We start from the raw sequence: 24,439 nt of genomic DNA on the forward strand, positions 1-24,439 counted from the left end.
CTGCTGAATCTTTTGCTAAGATACAATGACAAGGCTGACTTTTCACATTTGCTTAATGTTTGAGTGTAAAGAATAATGGCTCCAGAATAGATTGAAACACAAACATGATAGGAGAAAAATAAAAATGCAGACAAAGCACAAATGAACAGCCTAGTACTGTGTAGAAATTCATCCTCATTTAAATGTCTTCCTAATACAGTATGCTGTACTCTTTCACTAAATACTGCAACCCAGCAGTTCATTTGTTGCCCCACCAGGGGTATCAACAATTACATGTAGTGAGGCGAGGGGCAAGAAGTTAGTGCTTTATGTAAACAAAAACAATCTAAAGTGTGTATATACATTTGCGTGTGTGTATTTGTATGCATACACGTCACAGTCTCGTCTCTTGTGGTCCTGGTATTTATAAGAATGACTTTGGACTTTGAGCTGAAACAAACAGCAGCCAGATTGTTTGCCTGTCAGAGCCAATGTGGAAAGTCTTTATGATGCTGTTCCTTTAATGACCACTAGACAGACGCCAAATCACACAGTTTAGCCTAATCAAATTGGGAAAACCTCCAAATTATCTGACAATTTTAACTCATTCTTGCATGTTTGTTGGCAAGTTGTAACATTGTTTTCATGAAAAGGACATTAAGGCTCAGAGAGCAGTATGTTTTAGGGCATGCTGGTATGATTGACAGGTGTCTCAGCCTATCACACGGCTTCAGTGTTTGCCTTTGACTTGCCAAGTAAATACAAAAACCTGTTTTAAAAATCTATGTGACCATTTTTTTTATGTTTTTTTTTTATTTTATTGTATGGTCTCTGGCTTGAATTGTTGCTGTCTTGTTTGTGGCTGTAGAAGGTAGTGGAAAATGTGCTGCCTGCACTTGTGGCAGCGGTAGATAATGGTCTCCTGTTTGTTTTTTGTGTACTAACTTCAGGGTATTTGTCCACAGTAATCTCTCTTATCAGTGCTCACATTTCATGAAGGGGAACACAAAGCTTTGTCTTATTTACACGAGTCTCACTGGTGAAAATGTAACAAGCTGTAACATAAAATGCCAAAAGACGACACTATATCACAATAACACATTTGAAAACAGAGTAGAATACATGAGCAGTGCAAAATCAGGGTTGTTGTTTTTGGACTAGGTCTAATTGTTTTAATTGTCTGCCGAATCAAGCCAGCAACCTGCGAATATGAAAATTAGATTACTGGTACACCTCCACAAACATTAATCAAAACGATTTGCATTTTCTCCTACAAAATTAATCCTAATTAATTAAAGATCCTGATTGATTCCTGCTTTGGACTGTGCATGTATTATAGTCTAAAACTCAGACACTGCCTCCTCATCCTCCTTTTTTTTCCCCCCCTCTCCTTTAGTCACATGCACGTTTGTTTCTGAGGATCATCAGACTTCTGCCTGGTCAACACACCACTTCAAGATCAGTTTGAGGTCTGAAAGGCATTCTAGTTCAGTTCTACTCCACTGCAGTCTGGCTTTTTTCTGATCCAGATGTGAATGTGTTTTAGGACTTCTGCTCAGCAGTGGCAGCAGGTGTGGTCAGACTCTCGGGCTTCACAATCTGGTAAGTAATCAAGTACTCAGGATAGGCCTGTCAAATAGAAAGTCAGACTTAGTTCTAGTGTTGAAATCACATGGTGACTTAATAATAGGGTTGCGTGATTTAATCCATGTGCGATCTCGGTCTCAAGTGACAATGATTCTGCTGTCTTGGCATTAGCAGCGAGTTCCCTTGCATCAAACTAAGCACTTCCTCTCTAAGATGCGTTAATACCTGCAAAATGATTTATTTCTGTCTCAACTGTTGTTTAGTACTAGCTGTATAGGGTAGGCAGTGCAACGTTTGTAAAAAATATTCTGTGCCATCCTGCAACTATTTTTTTCGATGTTAAACATGTTGTATTTGTTTTTGATTCAGTCATCTCTTCCTGCTTTACAGCTTGTCACGTGATGTAACGCATTACTGCTATTGGTCAACGTAGCTTAGCAAGGAAAAGGGAGCGCTTGGTTTGATGCAAGGCATCTGTGCTAAGATGGCAGAATGAGATCACGCAGGGATCTAAATCACGCTCACAAAACCATTTATTGTGCAGCCCTAATTAATAGAAGAGAAAATGAACAATTCTGATAATTGCTTAATGGTCAAAGTCATTTATTTTGAAGACTGTTGTTCAGACAAAGAAAAAAAACCTAATCCACCAATAAACTGATCATGTAAACAGTTGCACTGTGCTTACACAAGTGTAACAGAAGGTGCTTTACAGACGTGAAGAGTTTCTAGTCCTAAAAACGTGTGTACTGACCTGCTCCCCTCTGTAGATGACGTACTCTGCATATGCCAGCCCATTGACACTGGGTCGTCCTATAACAGAGTGGTGCCCAGGAGGGGCATGGGCCATTTTCATTGCGCTGAACTGAAGAAAGGATTTACCCAGTGCCACTCTGCAGAACAGCATTTGCCTACAAACACAAGGACACACAAAAGCCATGCAGTCAACGGTAAGATCACATACAGTGGCGTTTATTCAGACTCAGACCTATTCACTTTTGTGCACACACTGTATTTCGTTTTAAATGGAGCAAGTTCTCAATAACCCATAATGACATTGCAAAGTGAAAGTGTTTTTTAGATTTTTTTTTTTTTTTTGACCCCCCCTCTCAGGTTGTCTTCAAGAATCTCTGTATGTGGCTGCATTAATCCTTTGTTCAATTCTGGCCAGTCTCCCTGTCCCTGCTGCTGAGAAGCACCCCCATTGCATGATGCTGCCACCCTGCTTTACCACAGGGCTGGTGTTAGCCAGGTTACAGGCACTGCCCCAGTGAGCTGTCTTTTACTCAAAAATGGCTTCCAACTCAGACGTGATTGACGTAGTGCTGGTGAGATGGTCGTCCTTCCAGAGGGCCCTTCTGCCTCTGTGGCGAACTTCTGAAGCTCCATTAGTTGGATTCTTGGTCACCTTCCTGACCCGGGTTCTTTTTTTCCCTGGTTACAAAGTTTGGCCAGATAGCTGACTCTAGTGTTCTTGTGGCTCTAAACTTTTTCCATTTCACAGTTATTGAGGCCACTGTGCTCCTGGGCACACTGAAAACTTTTATAACCTTGCCCTAATCTGTGTCTCGCCACAATTATATTGTGGAGCTCTACAGAGAGTTCCTCGGACTCCAAAGCATAGTTTCTATCTTGACATGCAGTGTGAACTACCTTATAAACACAGGTGTCTCTTTCATGTCCAGTAAAATCAATTTCCCACAGTGAAGGCCATCTAAATCCTAGGCTATGCACCAGATTCCAATCTGGACATGCCACAGCAATGGGTCTGATTACTTTTTAAAATGTTTTGTCATTATGGGTTACTGACTGTAAATTGATGGGCAAAAATAGCACATTTATCCATAAAAATATTTTAATTTATATAAATTAAAATTTTGATCCTGTATCTGCTGTAACAGTGATTCCATGTTACAAAAAATGCATCTATTATTTTTACTTATGACCCAATTCCATACTACATCATAGTATATACTATATTAAGATGCGAAAAGCACCTCCTCTTCCTTTTTGTATTGCACAGTGGGACAGGAAGGTCCATCAAAAGCACATATAAAACTCTGAGTAAACAGTTGTCCTTTACCAACTAGCTCACTGTCATGTCTTACTGGGGTATCTGATGGAACCAAGCCATTGTTAACTAATGTGCTGTTCCTACTATGCAGGGCTACTGGGACACAGTATGGAATTTGGACAGAGGTACTAACCAGTAGTTCTTTCCTTTTTCACAGGGCAAAAGTAACTTGTTTCTCTAGAAAGCACAGTTTTTCTCAATATAATCCAGTAAGACTTTATACCTGTGGCACACATAGCAGGAGCGGTCTTTGTGTGTGGGGCACCCTGTGCCTCCGCCTATCCCATACACATACTGGTTGCTTTTGGAGGAGTTCTCTGCAAAGTAGATGCCAGCGCCAAACATGCCGCCGATGTAGGCGTGACGCTCGTCAAAGCCCTTATGGATGATGGCATTGATGAAGGGAGAACCTGGCAGGAGAAAAGAGAAAGTGAGTAAAGACCGGTTTTGTATTTCACTGCAAAAAAAAAAACGTGTACAGGTCTGCTTACAGACCACTACTGCTGTAGGAGCACTTCTGTAAAAACATGCCTCATTAACCTTTTTCTGACTGTACTGAAGGGGGAAACACCTTGAGAGTGGAGACTAAAAAGTGCAGTTATGTTCGACACATTGGCCACGGTGTGCAACAGCTGTAATGTTTAATAGAGTAGTTTTGTTTTTTGTTTTTTTTACTTGTGCTTGATGAGCGCTTGACTCGCTGCAGTCTTCTCCTAAACAATAGGTGTTGCTGGTGAGAAAAACACAATCTACAGGAAATATGGTCTGTAGCTGGCTAGCAGCTATCAAACTTGCAGAACAGCAGAATGAATACTTGTGTGGTAGACAACAGTTCAGTTTTCTACATAGCCAGCACAGCAAGCCATAGATGTCTGTGCAGGGTTGTACTGAAGGTAGAGAGAGGTGCTCATACGCTCTGATCAGCTGTAATCACATGGTATATCGCAATAACACCACCAGAATGTTTTTTTTTTTTTTTTTTTTTTTTTTTTTTTTTTTTTGAAAATCAGTATTACTTTTTAAAAATGTGATTCACAGATAATTGGCTATTTCAATTATACTTTGTCTTTGGAGCACAATTTTTGTAAATAGGTTTGAGACTTAGTTACATTCCCTCTTAGGACATTATTATATTTCAGTTTGGACCGTGGCTGCTAACTATCAGCACCACCATGACACCACAGGTTTTTCCTCTTTATAGTCCTTTTTCAGTGCTTTTTCATTTTGACATGTCATTGTAGGAAAAACATGGGTATAATTTGTAAAGTGAGCCATTCTCAGGATCGTGCATGCTTAGTAAGTGGAGACATTTAATGGAACTCTGCCACGGTGGTGGTGGTCAACTACACCTGTACTGTTTCTACTGTGACAAATCAAAGTGTCTTCTATGGAAAAAGGTCTAAGATCTTTTCATATCAACCACATTTTATCCTTGGCCCCCCCGATTAGATCAGGTTTCTCTCTTCTGAAAGTGAATTCATTTAATTCATTGTGTTTGGGAAGGATTTCTGGGGGTCTGTTTCTCTACAAGAAACCCACCACGATGGCCTACATTTTATCTGGTGCTTATGTACCATGAAAGAGCATGCGCTCATTGTGGTGGTTGTGATTCTCATCTGCGATTTCCTTTTGTCTGTGTGAACATCTCTCTCGCAGCTTCTTATTCACCACTTTCTGAATCTGCAGTCAGAGGGAGGACAGGACAAAAGGAAGGATGAAGAGTGAAAAAAGAAAAGTTTGATGTGCTTTGAATAAAAAGGTAACATTTTTTTGATTTGCGAAAGTCACAACATCAAACTTAGAATTGATAAAATTCCTTTAATTATGGTCAACCGCTCCCTGTCTGCATTTTTGAGATTTACCTTAATGATATTGTACCGGCTGAAGACTCCGCCTGCGTTGCCTCCATCACGGTGTTCTCTGATAGTGCTCTGTAGCTGAGGAGGAAATAAACAGAGGATGATCAAAGTCATATGCACACTTTAAAAGTGAAAAGGAGAAATGTGTGGGATATAAAATGCATTTTCAAGGGACAGTATTGTGATCTTCAGGTGTGAATCATGCTGCTCTCTGGACTGCATCAGAGAAGCTCTTTTTTTTTTTTTCTTTTACTTCAGCATCTCAGGACTGTTTTCATGTTCAGAGCTAACGTGGCATCCGAAGACTACCTGGACTAACAACTCAAACTAGTTTCTATTTTTTTTTTCTTAATACTGTAAAAATTGATATCTGGTGTTGTAGACTTGTGCACAAAATATGGATTAGCAGTCACTTTATCAGTGAAGAGTTGACTGCACTGTTGCACATTTTTATCATTTGTTGCATTGACAGTGAGCCAGAAGAAGAGCATGTACATAAATGGCATAAACTAATCCAAGTCAGGCCTATGCCCTTATGTTAATGTTAGCGGATTGGTTTCACAGTAGAGATGACTCATGATTTTAACGGAATGTAGCCATATTGTTTCCGCTTCTACTGGACTGCCACTGTTTGCCCAGTCCATGTAAATGAAGGGGAGAGATTGACACAGCAGCAGAAAACATCTTGTTGGTGATTGACAATTGTTTTGCAGGTGCAGTAGAGTGACATTGGGTATGTGTACTTCTTAGAAAATGTCACTCACCTTGTTATGTCAATCACCAACAAGATGTTTTCTGCTGCTGTGTCAATCTCTCCCCTTCATTTACATGGACTGGGCAAACAGTGGCAGTCCAGTAGAAGCGGAAACAATATGGCTACATTCCGTTAAAATCATGAGTCATTTCTACTGTGAAACCAATCCGCTAACATTAACATAAGGGCGTAGGTCTGACTTGGATTAGTTTATGCCATTTATGTACACACTCACTGATGCAACAAATGATAAAAAAATGTGCACCAGCGCTGTCAAAATCCGATGGGTCACAGATTTCAGTGTAACACGTGAGCAGCATACTGCTGAACACTGGACACTTTATTTTAGCTTGAAATGCCCATCGCTAGTATAGTGCTGTGTTACTGTACTGAAGAGTGTGTAGTGTGTCCTCAGGCAGATGGCTGAATTTTATAGCTAAAAATTTATGCATATGTATTTTTTTTTTTTTGGTTAGGTCGTGCATGTGTGTTCACATACCTCCTCCTCCACAGACTGGAACTCCTTGTCGTCCGGTGCCAGGTCGATCAGCACAGTGCCCTGGCTGGAGCAGTGGAATGTCAGATATGGGTTTGCACCTACCGACGCACATTTTGAATATCAATCAGGACAGAATGAACCAAGACAAGGAATAGGTGACAACACCTTTTGGGTATCTGGCCTAAAGGTCATGTACTCTTATTTGTGATCCAAGTACAATCACTTCTAATGGCTGGTTTGAGGCCTAATAAGCTATTTTTATTCAAATATTACAGGTATATACATGTATAACCTAATACTTTGCTGTATAGATGTTTGTGTGTCCTGTCACAATCATAAGTTTTAGCATTTTCGGTGATGTTTAAGATTAAATATTCATTTCAATACAATTAATCCGATGTCTTTCTCCCCCCCCCCCTTCCCGTTCTTGGCTTCAATGTTTAGTGAAATAAAGCTCATGAGGTAAATCTAAAGACTGGTGAGCTGATATTGTTAAGTTTGTGTTTTTTCTGACCTTGCTGGCCTCCCAGCAGCCTCTCGATGCCCTTGATTAGTTTGTGTCTGTGACCATATGCATTGATGCCAATCTCTTTCAGCTCCTCGTGACCCATGTCTGCCAACACATCCAGCGAAATCTGCCCAGAAACGACAAGTCACATCACTCTTGCTTATGGCTGTCTGCTGCCAAAATAATGTAAATTGTTAGAAAAATAACATTTTATACTCTCACTGTGCAATAACTGCTCTAGCCATAAATCTATCAACATTAACTGCAGAACGCTGTAGCTTAAACATAAAATACAATTCAATTTATTTGTAATACGAACACCGCCAACAATGAAGTCTAAGATACTGCAGAGAGAACAGGTCTGACAAATATTCATGAGACCGAAGCTGCATGAAGAAAAAGGTCAGTGAATGAATGGACGGCAGTAATCAAGCTATTGATATGCAAATTGATGATGGTGAAGTTTGCGGGTTTGTTCAGGGAGAGCAGAGATGAGATTCATGATGGATCCTGATAACAGCGCTATTCAAACAGTAACCTTTACCTACTTTTCACTGTGCTCCTGTGATCACTGCTACAGGTGTTAATCATCATAGTCTAAATAACTCTGCTGGGAATTTACAGACACAGGAACCAGGCAGGAAAAAACATTCACCACAATTTTCTCTGCCACCGAAAGTTCATATAAAACTTTTGCGTTTTGTTTCAGAAATCAAATCAAAGCAAAGAGATGAAATCTTAAGCTTTGAACCTGTATGATCTCTCTAACAGAGGAAAGGAGGCTGTCATACCCAATCTGACGCAATCACCTAAAACTAATAAAAACTACACATCAGCCTGGTTATTCAGGCTGCCATCTTATTTATTCTGAGCAGTGACAAACAGCAGTCAGCCATGTCGAACAAAATATCTATTTTCTGGTACCAATTTCTTTTTTGCAAAATTTGTCACATGAAAGGGTTAAATCTGGACACTAGACTGTCCCTATATACAGTACACTCACCAGCCACTTTATTAGTCTTAACTGTATTTATGACGCTCAAAATGTTTGTTTTTGGTCAAATATATAAATTCAATTAAATGTTATTGAGGTCACCGTTAAAGGTGGTGGTGTACTGGACTACATTATATTCAGAGGTGTTCCTAATATTCTGACCCTATCGTATGTAGCTGGGAAGGACACAATATAGAGACCTCTCTAAATATAATGCAGTCCAGGACAACACCACCTTTAACAGAATGTATGCATTTATGACAAATGCTTTTTTGAATTGTTCCAATGCAAAAAAAGAAATAAGCATGAGAACACCAAAACATTTGTGACTGCAACATCTTTCTGGGAGAAGTGGTGCATTATCTGACAGAAATGCAGGGGTGACAATATTAGGACTTGTTTCCCTTTAGAGGGACAAAGAATAAATGTAACATGTATTCTGTCCTTATTGCTCCCACACTGCTTTCTGTGCTCAGGCTTTTACTAACTGTCACCTTTCTATTTCTGTCTCTTCCTGAATGTTTTCTCTTGTCACCTCAACTCTTTTTCTGTCTTCTGTTTCTCCACCTTTCTCTTCATGCCTGTCTCTTTCAGTTCTCTCTCCATTTCTGTCTATGCGTCACCATCTCTTTCTGTCCCACTAACTCATTCTCTATATCTTTTTCTGTTTACATAAAATGAACATTCATAAAACAAAAAAGACAAATGTAAAAAAATGTAAAAGCTAAATTAGTTTTTAGACAAATCTGCATTAAAATGTAACCCTGAGAGATGTTTAAGCTCAAAACTAATTATTACAAAGTTGGATATTTACATAAGGGAAACAAATCTAGACTGACTTGGCTGCTACTTGAAATAGTTTCCTCGTATCTTCCCCTCTCTCTACCAATTTATTTTTTCACACCTTTCCCAGACACAAACGCTGTGTGTACCTGTTCCCGCTGGAAGATGTCTCGGAGGTGTTCCAGGCCCAGACTCTTTAAGAACTGGTTGATGGTCATGTCGAGCAGAGCTGCAGAGACAAAGTGCAGGAGCCCTTACTTTTGTTTACATCATCATTAGTAAAAATAAAAAAACAGCCTCTGACTGAGGACACAACTTGGGTATTTGTACGTACTCTCTCCTTCCTTCCTGTCAGACCCTGACGCTCCGTCAGCTGTTCCAGTGGCCCCGGCTACTGTGATGTCACTGAGGGGCATGGTCAGGTTGTCTATACTGCTCGCTGCAGATAGGCAGGATGGAGATGGAGAGGGAGAGATGACCACACCCCCTGCTGCACCTGTACTTACCACACTTGCACTCACCTGAGAGAGTCAGAGAGAAGAGATTTGGTTTATAAGGCCAGTGGGGCAAATGTTATAGTCAGAAGACAGTGATGTAACCTGCTGTTACAGGTGCTTTAAAGTGACACTTCACCAGACACTTTGGACTCTTATGTGCTTTAGCTTAAGCTCCAACTTCTAGTATAACATCTCACATGCAACAAAAAAGCTGTGATTATTAAAAACTGTTAACTTGTTCAGTGTTTGTTCCTGCACAACACAAATGAGCACACTTCAGATTTTCTCTTCCTGTACAAAGAAATACCAATCACCACAGGACATGTTTCAGCAGAAAGCTCTCCGTTTACCTAATACTTACAGTAAAACTTGTAATAAAGTGTGTGGACACTTACCACAGTGGCCTGTGGTTTTAAACAGCTTGGCAAGGAATCTGGTGGCATGGCGTCAATCAACAATGCTCTGATGTCATCAGCCTGAAATGGACAGAGATGGACAGTAGGACCAGAAGCAGAAGTACTGTTTATGTATTCTATTTTTCAAACAATACTCTTGCACACATACAGTTGGGGCCTGAAATGACTAATGAAAGTTGCCTGCCCTGTTTCCTAGTACTGTACCTTTCCAACTTTATCCCTGCTAGGTACCCAGAGCCAATTAAAGCAAAGCAATACAACATAGCATGTCATGTTTGTTGTCATTTCTGGATGTTACATCAGGGTGCACACAGGATGCTTGCTTTTGCTAGTTCTGAAGTCAAGCATTGAGAAGGGTCCTCAGGCCAAATGCTAAATTGAAAACAAAAGTCAAGGTGTAGACCAGATTTGAAATGGAGTGGGCACAGGTCCCTGCTTTGAGATGTTTTTTCCCCATTACTAACCTGCAACCCTGCACTAACTGTACTCGGTTCATTCTGAAGAAGCAGTGGGAATACACAAGTTGTTGTTGAAGTACCCTACAAGTGTGTAGCTGAGGTTCAGTTTGATGGTCAACAAATTAATGGTTAGCATAATAATAACATGCCTTAATTTTCAGGAAGTTATTGTACATGTACAGTAAGGTCTTTACACTGACATATACCATCAGTAGGGGGATGGAACTACCCAGCAGAATACTGTTCCAGTAGCAGAACAGAGAGCTAATGTTATCACGACAAGCTGCTTTTTTCTTCCTGTGTACCTCGGCTACAGATATGTGTTGTCTTCTAGGGGAACTCTCAAACTGTGTTTTACCTGCAGTCACCTGTTCCTTGGGTGACTATAGACTCTACTGTAGCTATTAGAAAGCCTCATTAGGGTGCAAGGAGTTAGGAAGCTACCTGTTCCACCATCCAAATTTGTGCATAATTTGCCATTTGTGCTTCATTGTCTGGAGCAGGATGACTAATCAATCACAATCAAGCAAGCTAATGAAATGTGTTGACTCATAACACATGTGAGGATTCTAAAATGAAGACATTCAGACAGATACTATGAAAGATTTTTGGCAAAGCCATCTGTACCGTGGCCAAGTCCAGCGGTGTCTGTCCCTCCTGGTTCTTCATAGTGGGATCAGCTCCATGGGCCAACAGCAGAGCACAGAGCTGAGTCCGCCCTTTCTGGGCCGCTTCGTGGAGGGGAGTAAACGCCCACTTGTCTGTGGCATTGACGCACGTGTTGTACTTGATAAGCAGGGCAGCTATGTCCACGTGCTAGACAGAAGAGAGGAGGTAGAGGAAAAGAGGAAGAGTGAGTAGGTGGTGATGATGGACACAGATGAAAATGAGACAGACAGCACAGAGAAGCGAAATGAGAGCAGAGAGGAGTGGAGGTGGTGAGATGAGGGAAAAGGGACAACAGCAATAGAAGCATTTAACACGAGCCAAAGGTATAAAATCTGAAGAATGTATAAAATTGTGATCAGTAATACATAATGTTTGATTCTCTGCAATGTGAACTGTATGAATTATCAACTCCACCACCAACCCTTTCTTCCTTCTTTTCTATTCTTTTCCCTCATCATCTCTCCAGCTGGTTTTAGCATTAAATGTAGCTTGTTTCTAAGTAATAGTAGGAGATGCTTAAGTGTGTGCTTATGTTTGTGTCTCCAAACCACAGAGCTCAGTACCAGACTGCTGTCTGTCTATAAGCATCATGTGACTCAAAGGACTCCTGATAAAGAATTACATATATGCACTTATTCAGAGGAACTAAGATGTGCCTAAAGGTGTTGGTGCCCTTTAAAATAATTATCTACCTATTCTGTATTTATCAGAACAGACAAATTGCTCCTTATTTTTGATGCTATATATTTAAAATAATGCAACAATAGTAAATGTCTTGAGCAAAATAATATTAATAATCTTAACCTAATATTTCTTAACACCCTCTTGAGGCAGTCGCTACAATCAGGCCCTCTTTGTAGCTCTTGATGACACTGCAGCACTCCTCAACTGGCAGTCTGACACACTCTTCTTGAGCAAACTGCTCCATTGCTCTCAGGTCAGAGGGGTGTCTTCTCCCAACTGTGAGTTTCATAGATGTTCAGTTGGATTAGGTTTTGAGTCAATATCCTGTTGGAGCAGCCAGGAGCTTAGAATGAGATAGTTCTTGGACACTGGATTGTAGATATGACTCCGGAATGCCTTGATAAACATGATAAAACAACCCCATAACATACAATAGCTGAGCCTCCATGTTCCTCAGTGGGGACAGTGTTCTTTTCTTTGAAAGGTTCAATCTTTCCTTCTGTGAACATAGAGCTGATGAGACTCACCAGGAAACTCTCATTTTGTTTCACCTGTCCAAATGACTTTCTGCCAGATGTACTGTGGCTTGTCAACATGTATTTTTAGAAAACACCAGTCAGGTTTGGATGTTTATGTCTCTTTCAGAAGTGGGGTCTCCCTGGGTCTTCTTGCACGGAGCCAACTACATTCAGAAAGTGATGTGTAGTGCGACAACTGAACACTGTTGTACCTTCAACTTGTATCTCTTGTGAAAGTTTCTGTGGTATTTTCGAACTAAATTTCAATTCAGTCTGCAGGTGGCTATTAGCAGCTGTTGTCACATGAACGTCACGCTGCTTGGAGATGGTCGCGTTGCCTTTACCTTGACAATTATTTTCTTGCTCATCTCATCAGCCAACTTTTTCTCTCTCTTCTCCATGTTCAGTGTGGTGCATACAATAATATCAAACAGCACAATGAGGACGTTTCTTTATTTAAATAAGCTTAATGACTGTTTATAAGATTGAAACCACCTTTGATACTAACTGATGACAAGGGTTAATCACTACAATCCCCTTATTTGTCACCTGTTCTAAGGGGCAACAGTAATTTTGTTCAGGCTGCTTTGGAAGGTCCTTGTAGTAATAATTAGGCTCTTTTCACAGCGTCTGTTATTCTATGGCAAACCACAGGCATTTAGCAGTTTTCAGGAAGAACAGAGCATTGTTTCAGCGAGGATTTAAGAGTACCAACATGTTTAGCCATGTTTGTATGTGTAATAATAATAATGAGATGCGGTAAGAACAGTATCTCCCAATCGAACTTGTGAACTGAACTCATGTTTGCAGTGTGGGGGTATTTTGTGTGGGTTTGCATGTGTCTTACCCCATATGAAGCAGAATTGTGTAAAGGTATCAGCCCTCCTTTGTCTTGTGCATTCACATCGGCTCCATGTTCCAAAAGATACTCTGCTACCTCCAAGTTGTTATAGCCGGCTAGAAAGCAATGGATGGGTTGTATGGAAAACACAGCAAGACAGAAAGAAAGACAATGGAGGAGCGACACACAGAGGGAAATAGGAGAAGGAATGAACGAAAAAATGGAAAAGAAAAAAAAAAGATGTCAGCCTACATCTGTTGCAGTGTAGCAGCATATAATCATCTTTTTCAAGAAAGTACATGAAGGGTGTGTGGGTGTGTGTCTGTCTAAATGGTCAGATTATGAAAAAAAAGCAGAAACCTTCAATGTGTTTTTCAACAGTTTTTTTTTTTTTACTTTAAAAGTCACAGTCATGCCACAGAACATTTTTTTATTTATCATACAAAAGCTCTGACCAGTCATAATATTCTCTAAAGGTTTTCTATTTAATTTTCCAAAGAAAACCTCACTGAGATTAAAAATCTTTTTCACAAGAATGTCCTGGTCAAAAGAGAAGTCCAAAGAAACTGTAGGAAAACCAGACAGTAATCTCCACGTTACTCACATCAGAGTTTGTCACATCACTTGATGAGAACCTTGATAAGAAAATATAACAAAAGCATGACACCTGAACTATTTTATTAAAGGATGTAGCATACTTTATAAAGTATTTCAACTTGGTATTTTATATTTGTTCCCAGTTTACAGCACACAGCCTGTGGTTTGTACTGAGGAGAGAATGCATTTAATGTATTTAACTGGCATGACTTAAGTTGTCTGAATATTGTTCTTGGCACTGCACTGACACAAATTCCTAAAACGTTGGCTTTAATTGAGACACTGGAGCCAGAGTGGCTGGCACCAACAAATATACTATGCCTGAATTCACCTAGATCCTGCAAACCTCAGCCAAACAGTAACTAAAAACCTTTGGCTCATCATTCATTATAATGTGCAAAGTAGGCTTTACACAATCAGGAAGGTGTTTGTGAATGTGTGCACAGCTTTGTGTTTCTGCACACACATTACCTGCGAGGTGCAGTGGAGTGGAGTTGCGTCCCTGCGTATCCCGACAGTTAATGTTGTCAGGACTGCATAACTTCTGCACCCTGGCAAGGCAGCCTTTTTTAGCAGCATCCAGCAGCGCAGCGTCTCCCCTCAGCAGGTCCTGGATGTCTGTGTCCCCGTCCTTCACCAGGTCCAGAGGAGTGTTCCCGTCTCGGTTCTTCTTAGTGGGGTCTGCTCCATGCTACAGAGAGGAGGCCAAATTGGAGGACGGTGGTGTAAAGGAAAGAAAGATGAGAGAGAAAATAGGTAAATATGTTAAAGAACCATACTGTACCTGTATATCCACATATCTATGCTCACTAACAACTATAATCAAAATGTAGAGGCTACTCCATCTTAAGGTTCTGTTCCTTAAAATGCCAAGACAATAAGGCAAATAATACCAACTGCAAAGCATTACATAGCAATTGATTTACAGTGGGTACGGAAAGTATTCAGACCCCCTTAAATTTTTCACTCTTTGTTATATTGCAGCCATATGCTAAAATCATTTAAGTTATTTTTTTTCCTCATTAATGTACACACAGCACCCCATATTGACAGAAAAACACAGAATTTTTGACATTTTTGCAGATTTATTAAAAAAGAAAAACTGAAATATCACATGGTCATAAGTATTCAGACCCTTTGCTGTGACACTCATATATTTAACTTAGGTGCTGTCCATTTCTTCTGATCATCCCAGAGATGGTTCTACACCTTCATTTGAGTCCAGCTGTGTTTGATTATACTGATTGGACGTGATTAGGAAAAGCCACACACCTGTCTATATAAGACCCTACAGCTCACAGTGCATGTCAGAGCAAATGAGAATCATGAAGTCAAAGGAACTGCCTGAAGAGCTCAGAGACACAATTGTGGCAAGGCACAGATCTGGCAAAGGTTACAAAAAAATTTCTGCTGCACTTAAGGTTCCTAAGAGCACAGGGCCCTCCATAATCCTTTAATGGAAGACGTTTGGGACAACCAGAACCCTTCCTAGAGCTGGCCGTCCGGCCAAACTGAGCTATCAGGGGAGAAGAGCCTTGGTGAGAGAGGTACAGAAGAACCCAAAGATGACTGTGGCTGAGCTCCAGAGATGCAGTCGGGAGATGGGAGAAAGTTGTAGAAAGTCAAAGAAAGTCAACCATCACTGCAGCCCTCCACCAGTCGGGGCTTTAGGGCAGAGTGGCCCAACGGAAGCCTCTCCTCAGTGCAAGACACATGAAAGCCTGCATGGAGTTTGCTAAAAAACACCTGAAGGACTCCAAGATGGTGAGAAATAAGATTCTCTGGTCTGATGAGACCAAGATAGAACTTTTTGGCCTTAATTCTAAGCGGTATGTGTGGAGAAAACCAGGCACTGCTCATCACCTGTCCAATACAGTCCCAACAGTGAAGCATGGTGGTGGCAGCATCATGCTATGGGGGTGTTTTTCAGCTGCAGGGACAGGACGACTGGTTGCAATCGAGGGAAGGATGAATGCGGCCAAGTACAGGGATATCCTGGACGAAAACCTTCTCCAGAGTGCTCAGGACATCAGACTGGGCCAAAGGTTCACCTTCCAACAAGACAATGACCCTAAGCACACAGCTAAAATAACGAAGGAGTGGCTGCACAACAACTCCGTGACTGTTCTTGAATGGCCCAGCCAGAGCCCTGACTTAAACCCAATTGAGCATCTCTGGAGAAACCTGAAAATTGGCTGTCCACCAATGTTTACCATCCAACCTGACAGAACTGGAGAGGATCTGCAAGGAGGAATGGCAGAGGATCCCCAAATGCAGGTGTGAAAAACTTGTTGCATCATTCCCAAAAAGACTCATGGCTGTATTAGCTCAAAAGGGTGCTTCTACTAAATACTGAGCAAAGGGTCTGAATACTTATGACCATGTGATATTTCAGTTTTTCTTTTTTAATAAATCTGCAAAAATGTCAAAAATTCTGTGTTTTTCTGTCAATATGGGGTGCTGTGTGTACATTAATGAGGAAAAAAATGAACTTAAATGATTTTAGCATATGATATGGCTGCAATATAAGAAAGAGTGAAAAATTTAAGGGGGTCGGAATACTTTCCGTACCCACTGTAAATCAAGAAAATATCAGTCTTCAAAATCTATTATTGTTTGAAACCCCATGGAAGCACATCAGTCAGATGAGGAAGAGAAGATGACAAGTGATGAGTGAGAAGAGGAGGCAGGTAATTCACCAGAGAACGGAAGACAGGGAACCAAACCAAGGCAGAGAGGTAAGGACTGGATATCCAGTGAAGTGGAAAACACCACATACCCTGGAGATTGGGGGAGTGGGGGGCAGACATTTTCATCAGTCAGCTGTCTCCTGGGTTTTGGTTTAACTCGTCATTTCACTGTAGGTTTTGAAGTCCACTCTTTAAAGATGGATGCTGTGGGACCTCTCCCCTGAGTATCCACTGCTGTCGTTAAACATCTCTCGTGGCTGTATTCCTCCTTTTGAACATAGCGATGTTATGATTTTTCTGTCCTGCCTCTCAGTTTCTATCATCTCTCTGCTGCCGCTGTAATCACATTCTAAATGTCACGGATTCTCTATCCAGGAAAATCAGCATCGAAATAATTGGGAATATTTACATATAAATAAGCATCTCTTTGGTTACTCTTTGACTGAATCCAACCTACATTCAGTTAGTTAAAGTTTTCATGAATAGCAAGGACCACAGTGACTGAAAAGACAAATAATGCAACCTACAGAAAAGCAGCTCTAATTTTATCAACAAGGACTCTAGGAAGACAGCTTAACTGACAACTGGTCTCTCGCATGACAGTGACACACCACACCCAAACATCCAGCTATGCACAAGTCACTCAAGTTCACACATTTCATGCCAAGTGTTAATAAGATTATTTTCACTCGAACTGAGGAGAAATGCATTATGTTCTCACACTTCTTCCATAACAAAGAAAATGCTAATAGGCATATTTCTCAAAAGGTCCCTCCCCACAAAATATCACGACTGGGAGGCAATGAATCAGTTTTATTCTGAGCACAAATCCAACTCAAAAAGGAACAACAGAAAGTTGACAACAAACAGAAGAGATAAAGGAAAACCTACTGCTGAACTCTGGAGTTGTTTATTCAAAAAGAAAGAACAGTTACATCCCAAGGCCATGGCAAATTAACACCCAAGTGTGGAAATAATCTCTTAACTTGTGTGTCTGTGTACCCCTGTGTTTCAGAAATGAGGACACTGCTGTGACTCACAATGATGGGTTTAAATACCAACCAAAGTTTACCACTATGCAAAGTGTTGTTGAAACCACAGAAGCTTCCAACCAGAGTGAAAAATACAAACAAAAATCGGTACCTTCGGACCCGACCGCCTTCGACAATCGATCTCCTGTCTGTGTTTATAGCTGCTGCCTCCAGCCCTTTTATTACAAGATGTGAACCAGCCATCAGAAGTGTGAAAGTGAGACCTGAAGGAGCAACTGAATCCCTGGACTCTAGGACTGTTTTGAGAGCACTAACCAGAATTTATCTGCACATGAGGCTACACATACTGTATCCCACATAATGGCATTGAGCAATACGGTTCATCTGTTTTATTCACCATATGCTATGCATATGGAACGATGAGGCTAATGACAAGGCTAACAGCCCCTCAGCAGACGCCACATCACTACTAGAAGAACGGAACAACTGAAAGAAGAATTTAGTAGAATAAACAGAATCAAGAAATTCTGAGTTTTCAAACTATTTATAATTTGTTAAAGTTGTCTTAAAACGGAGCTAAGTACACACCTATAACAGGAGTACCCCACCCCAGGACACAGTGTCCCACAGGTGGGTGTTACCACCTTCTATAAACACACACACTTTATCCTCTTTTCAGATATTATTTACAAGAGTGTCTTAGTGAGATTCAAATCTGTTCTGTCTTTTAAATGCAAACATTAAGAACACAAAGTAATCTGCAGTAAATGACGTCAGGATGCACTGTGAAAACTGAGTTAATCAGCACATCTAAATCAACAATACGAACCAGAATTCTCTCTGTCACATGTCCTTAAATTGGCCAATCAGTGAAGAGTATTCTCTGCAAGTTTTAATTACATTCCAAATATGAAAATATCTGTTGTGTAATGCCTGACATCTCTCTGAGTCCAAATGAATCCTGTGAGATGTTGCAGTTTCACAGCTGAATGTGTTTTTGTTTTTCCAGTCATAAACACCTCCAGACAAGGTTACATCACTACTGTGTCGCCGCCATATGGGGCTGTATAAATTATTATTAGATCAGCACTGTTGAATTCATACAGGATGCACATGAACACACACATCAGCAGGGGGAAATGCACTGCTTCAGGAGATGAATTTACTGCCATTTACTGTCCAAGCACAGTGGGATAAGTTTGGAGCAATCTGTAGCAGATGCATTCAGTAAGATTAAACAACATAATGATAAAACATGAAATACGAAACCAGAATATAATAAAGATAAAGGTACTAAAAATGAGATTTGTAGAAGGGCAACAGGAGAGGTCACAATTATCGCTCACTGTCAGTTGCATAATGCTTAGTGCGAGATTGACCTGGTGGGGCTGAAAACAAGTACTGCATGCATCAGTTCACAGCAGCAATCACTTTGAGAGTAACTGCACTTGAGCTGGTGGTATGGTGCTAACAAAGTAACCTGATAATGCAGTGGGTGGTGTGTGGACGCAGTTTATGGTGCAGTGGAGTTGCTAGGATGACAGTTATGCTTAAAGGGAATGGGGGAGCATTGTTTGAGAAGGTGACAGCCCTGGGGAAAAGGCTCTTCCTCAGTTTGAATGTGGGTGTACAAGCCTGCACTGGCTGCTGTGCTGTGAGTCCTTCAAAATGTTGAGTGATTTCCCAGAGTAGCAGCGAGTAAATGACACTGTAATGCTGAAAGTGCCAGTGATTTAGTCAATAAATCTACAGCAATTCCGAAAACAAAAGTCATTTATCAAGTAAACACTGCCAAATAGTCGCTGGTTCCAGCTTCTCAACTGTGACAATGATTGTAAATTAAATATCTTTTGAGTTTGAGCTACTGGTGAGACAAAGACAAGCAATTAAAGACCGTCATTTCTGGCTGCGGGAAATTGTGATGGACATTTTTTTTTATTAGTTTCTAATTTTTTAAAAACAAAACAGCAATTAATTGAAAAACAATTGAGAGATTCATGTAAATGAAAACAATCAGTTGCGGTCCTGTGAGGTCTGTCAGTGCTACAGCATATTATGCAGCGTACAGCAGAGGAAAGCTCATAAGCATCTGTTAAGGTGTGCTTTCTTTATTCTCTTTGAGAAGTTTTCGCTGTCCTCATTAATGTGAACACCTGGGACTTTGTCTGTCTCTGGGGGCCGCTTGTGTTTGTTCACCTTGACTACCTTAACTGGTGTTGAGAGTCTAATTATGGAGGTAAAGCTGCACAGCAATGAAATTTACAAGTTTGAGTCCTGCAGACTTCAATCATGGTAGGTTACTACAAATAGCATGTGTGCATGTGCATTACAAACAGCTGATTCCTACCACTGTCCATGCTAAGACAGATATTAGTGCTGCCACTAACAGTTATTCTCATTATCATTTAATTTGACAGCTACTGTCCTGAATAATCTTTTAGTGTATAAAATATTAAAATGTAAGAAATGTCCATTACAATTTCCCATGGTGATGTCTTCAAATGTCTTGTTTTTCTGTTTCTCACATTAGAGAAATGTCAACAAGTCTGGCATTTTGCTCGAAAAAGGACTTAGACAGTTTCCAAAAATTATTTTAGTATAATTGACTAAACTGCTCATTGATTAATTCACTAATTCTTAGAGCTCTATGTGTAATCATGGTACTGAGAGTGAATCATTGTTAGGAAAAGGCCTTGCAGGTCTAACCTTGAGCAGCAGTTTGCAGATCTCATATTTGCCTTTGGCAGCGGCTTCATGGAGAGGCGTGAACTTCCACAAGTCAGCCACATTCACTGAAGCTCCATGTCTGACCAGTAGCTCGGCTACCTCGTAGTGACCATACGAACAGGCGTTATGGAGGGGAACCAAACCACTGCCAAGGGGAAAAAAAAACAAAAAAAACTATCACATACATACAAAGAGGCTGCTTTCAGCAAGAAATTTGTTTTAGAAATTATTAACAACATTACTTTTTAATCTGTGAAGTAAAACAAAAGAGCTCAAAATGTTTTCAATTGCAATTTCTAAATTCTAATGCTATCAAATATTTCTATTTGCTCCAAATTTAACCACAACATTAAGAATCTCACCCTTTGTCTTTAGCGTGCACGTCGGCCCCGTGGTGCAGCAGGTACTCCACCACTGACACTCTGTTGTAACCAGCAGCAAAGTGAAGGGGAGTCGAGTGTCGTCCCTCCAGATCTCTGCAATTCACATTCTGCGGCGTACACAACGACTGGAGGGGGCGGAAAGAAAACTTTCATCTGAACAAGCTTTTGATTAAAAGATATGATCATCTCAAGACAGTTCTCATCAAGTACAAGATGTTTTGCATGTTCAAGTGCAATAACAATTTTCTTACTGATTAACGTTGAGACCAAAAAAGTAACAAGTAGGAAACCATACAGATGTTTTTCCTGTGGAAAACAGCAGCATGTGATTTATAATCTACATACACATATCATCAGTGGATATTTCTGTCTTAAACATTTCAAAATTGCTTTTTTTTTGTATTTCAACATACCAATTTCTTTTGAGCTGCTGTCACTGTTAACCATTTTTATAACAATTGTGTTTCACAACAAACTGCTTGAGATTGTTAAATATACAATATAATACACAATTTATGATGAAAAATATGTCTATGAAATGTATACTGACAAAAAGGATTTTAGAAAGCAACTGCAATAATACTGTATAGCATTTTTATTAGTATATATGTAGGTTTGATAGCTCATGTTTTATTGTGTTTTACTGTATATTATTGTTTTTTGGTGTTGCACCTGACTGATTCCATACATAGTTGAGATTGTAATGTAACTTGTATTTTATTTTTATGCACACAGGGACAACAGATGAAAATTAGCCATCCTCCTGGTAGATTTAATTCCGAATCTAAAGTCATTATCCCTCACTTTAGCTGCCACTGAAGCAGTATTGAAACTCTTAACGAAAGCTGTGAATTCTTGAAGACCTTTTCACACTGTAGCCTGTTCCATGGTGACGGTAACATGAATTTTGCATACAATGAGATAGTTTTGATTGATCCTTGTGGAACTTGTGTTCCACATAGATCAAAGACAATAAGCACAGTGGTAGTGTAGAGATAACCAGGTGTGGCCAGGATGACGGGATCATTGGCCGTTATCTCGCTTGTTCGAGACAACGACCAATCTAAAGCAAAAATGGGGAGAATGTGTGAGAAACCACTTTTTCTGAGTACCAGTGATGAGCAGTGTGTGCGTGACCTTTTTTGTTTTCTGTGTCTACAGCACTGATTTTTGTCTGTGCAAGAACTTTGAAGTGTAGCAAAAATGCCAATTCCTCATGTTCTAGGTCTCGAACATGAGGATTTGATGCTTTTCTACATCATAAATGATAAAAAAAACTGAATGCTTCTCACCCAAATGATGCTGTGGTAGACTAATAAATAACAAAGCAGATGATTTTTATTTAATTATGTAGAAGAAGTTCCTGAATGACAATCTGTCTGTGCCCTGTTGTTTCAGGTGACCGTCTTTCTAACAGTCACAGTCTAACAGTTCAGTCTAACCTCCTCAACATTTGAACAGATGAGAAGATTCAGCCCAGAAATAGTGCAAAGTGTTATTTCTTAAAAATGTCAATCTGGAGCTCATCCAGACTGTTCACCCACATGCTTGTACTGTATGTGTCTGTGCATCAGGTAAAAAGAGACTGACAGAAAGCCAGACCAGAGCTAATCTTCTGTTCCGCTACGATCCCCTGCCAACCTGCCAAAGTGTCACATGTCACAAGCGGACAGTACCTCTTCATCTGGATAACCCCCTTTTGCTGTCTGTCTCAGCAGGTGAAGAGTTTCACTTGACACCAGATACTTCTGTCAAACACTTTACTGAATCCTACTCCGTTGTGACATTTTGTGGGTGGTTTTATCCAAAACATATGTCAGTGCATCATGAGCAGCTACATTTTTAACGTGAGTGGGCCCAGTGCAGTACCATAACACAAACACCCAACCACAGCCAACCTTGAGTGGGGCAGTTTAAAGCTTAACGGATATTATTGAATTATTCAGACCAAGCAGTGAATTTAAACTAATGGGCTAGACGGGCTACCCTTTATTTCAAACACAGCATTTGTTCTGGAGAATCTGCAGATAAATCATCTTTTTATTGTTCAGCTAGTGCACCTGCTGATTTATACATTTCCTTGTCTCACTTTGACAAAAGTTCTTGTCGGCACCATGTACTTACTGTACATGGATGGAGTGTGTAATTCCAGTGTCTACAGCTTTGAAGTGCACCTCCACATTCAAAATGTCTTGGTACACCTATAGTGCATTTTAAGATTTGGGGCAGTTTCCTATGGCTGTGAAACTCTCCTCTGAGTGAAGCTAGGCTCTCAGCAGCACTGGTATACAAACTTTTGTTTACCTGCAAACTATCTACATTTTGTTTTTGGAGACTTTCTGAAACAGAACTGATAGTTTCCCTGTATCACTGTTTGGAGGACAAACAACATTATCCTTGCTATGTTTGAGTCCCTTGTGCCGAGTGCACTTAGCTGCCTTTTATGTCTGTTGGCCTATATCATAAAGAAAAATATGAATCAGCAAATGCTTATTTTATTTTTACCTATAAATTGGCCCTGGAAATGCAGTCAATGTCATCTGTATAATTGTAATTAAATTTATACTCCTGGATTGTTATCATAAAAAAAAAAAAAAAAAAAAAACGCTGTAAGGGCAACAAGAACGGTGATAATGCTCAGGACATGTTCATTTCAAAATAGCGTCTTTGGTAAGAACAAGATTATGAGATGCACTACTTCAGCCAGCCACTACATTAACTGTTATTACTAATGAATGATATTATAAAGGTTTTAACCCGCCACATTAGCATAAGCGCTGCCACTAAGCTCAGCAGGTGTCTGTATAAACTGCCAGTGTCAGTCTAGCTTCAGGCACTTGTAGGGTTTATAAACTTCAGAACGTGCTTGATCGTCAGCCAGCCAGGTATATACACAGGGACATGATTACACATTTCTGTTAAATCTTAATGACACAATTAAAAAATATTTTTACTCTCTCAGAGCAAATTATCTCCTATTATCTGCACCTCTGCAATTAATTTGGAAATAAAACTTTAATGGATTTCCTACATTGTTATACTGATAGACTGGGCTAAAGGCACAAAGAGATACAGTACCCCTTGTCTAATTTTCAATTGTACCCATGACCATTACCTTTACCAAAATGTCAGCAATGGCCAAAAGGACCAGACTTTAATCTTTCAATACATATTATTGCTCCTTTTTATATTCCTCATGAAGGGCACAACGTGCACTCTCATTTACAAAATGTGACAATATGCAGCCTAGCTACCTTGACAGTGTCCAGGTCTCCGGCTTTAGCAGCTTCCAGGAGTCTGTAGTCCACATCTGAGTTTCTCACTGGGATGTTTTCTAAAGAGCAGCACAAACAGGAGGAAATGAAGAAACAGACTGGACACCTTTGGATAAACATTACTAAAGCTACAAATGTTTATGAAAGTGTATTTATCCTCTGTAAAGATGTGGAGTTGCATTTTCAATTCACTTTATATAAACACAACAATTTTTGGATGACTTTAAGGGGGAGGGAGGCATCTTGTTAAATGGCCTGATTTCTAACATTTCTTTGTTGTTTCACACCCTGACATTAACAAACAGGAGAGAATGATTCATCCAATGATTCAAACAAGAACACCAAGAGAAAACAAGATGTTTTCTGGTCAAGACTGGGCACAAAACAGAATGCTGCTCCACAGCTGTATACCTAAAAGTCACATGCAACTACATCTGCCATTTTGCTCATTTTTACACATTTTATTTTTTTTTACCTGAAGTTTTTTGAAATCAGGTCTTCACTTACAAATGTTTTGCATTCATTTATTACAGTACCTGTCATAAAGCTGGAGAACCCGACCAAAAATCCAGTGTTCAGCCGAAACATTATTACCAGCATGGACAGTCTGATCACTCAGAAGCTACACAGGCCCAAAGGCAGCAGGCTGTGCAGC

The 24,439-nt window shown here is 40.1% G+C and overlaps 1 protein-coding gene and 2 long non-coding RNA genes across 9 annotated transcripts in view; 2 read left to right on the forward strand and 1 right to left on the reverse strand.

Moving 5' to 3' along the window:
- The window catches only part of LOC109965666 (uncharacterized), a 10,421-nt gene extending 6,458 nt beyond the window's left edge, over positions 1-3,963 (forward strand). The window contains exons 2-6 of one of the 4 annotated variants that reach the window (XR_002275678.1): positions 1,376-1,448; positions 1,526-1,581; positions 2,337-2,516; positions 3,732-3,765; positions 3,879-3,929. This is a non-coding gene — a long non-coding RNA (uncharacterized LOC109965666). Of the gene's footprint in view, positions 1-1,375; positions 1,449-1,525; positions 1,582-2,336; positions 2,517-3,731; positions 3,766-3,797 lie in introns of all 4 variants that reach the window. The other 3 variants (XR_002275675.1, XR_002275677.1, XR_002275676.1) reach the window with 3 other exon arrangements.
- Positions 7-24,439, reverse strand: part of LOC109965665 (tankyrase-1-like) — a 70,254-nt gene continuing 45,821 nt past the window's right edge. For all 3 annotated transcript variants that reach the window (XM_020609875.1, XM_020609876.1, XM_020609874.1), the window contains 16 exons: positions 23,764-23,843; positions 20,489-20,634; positions 20,106-20,271; positions 14,189-14,408; positions 13,127-13,236; positions 11,036-11,224; positions 9,930-10,010; positions 9,372-9,558; positions 9,187-9,266; positions 7,267-7,387; positions 6,753-6,850; positions 5,503-5,577; positions 5,215-5,320; positions 3,864-4,050; positions 2,321-2,477; positions 7-1,608 (listed from right to left, as the gene is read on the reverse strand). In XM_020609875.1, coding sequence (XP_020465531.1) covers positions 1,522-1,608; positions 2,321-2,477; positions 3,864-4,050; positions 5,215-5,320; positions 5,503-5,577; positions 6,753-6,850; positions 7,267-7,387; positions 9,187-9,266; positions 9,372-9,558; positions 9,930-10,010; positions 11,036-11,224; positions 13,127-13,236; positions 14,189-14,408; positions 20,106-20,271; positions 20,489-20,634; positions 23,764-23,843 — 2,090 coding nt within the window. In that variant the 3' untranslated portion in view covers positions 7-1,521. The remainder of the gene's footprint in view (positions 1,609-2,320; positions 2,478-3,863; positions 4,051-5,214; positions 5,321-5,502; positions 5,578-6,752; positions 6,851-7,266; positions 7,388-9,186; positions 9,267-9,371; positions 9,559-9,929; positions 10,011-11,035; positions 11,225-13,126; positions 13,237-14,188; positions 14,409-20,105; positions 20,272-20,488; positions 20,635-23,763; positions 23,844-24,439) is intronic.
- LOC109965667 (uncharacterized) lies at positions 3,981-7,217 on the forward strand. 2 transcript variants are annotated; one of them, XR_002275680.1, is made up of 4 exons: positions 3,981-4,070; positions 5,297-5,399; positions 6,730-6,907; positions 7,197-7,217. It is a non-coding gene; the product is annotated as an uncharacterized LOC109965667 (long non-coding RNA). The 2 variants fall into 2 exon arrangements; XR_002275679.1 differs by lacking the exon at positions 7,197-7,217 and having other exon boundaries at positions 6,730-7,067.

The sequence above is a fragment of the Monopterus albus genome, unplaced genomic scaffold, assembly GCF_001952655.1.
Source record: "Monopterus albus unplaced genomic scaffold, M_albus_1.0 scaffold102.1, whole genome shotgun sequence".
In the NCBI taxonomy this organism is placed as follows: Eukaryota; Metazoa; Chordata; class Actinopteri; order Synbranchiformes; family Synbranchidae; genus Monopterus; species Monopterus albus.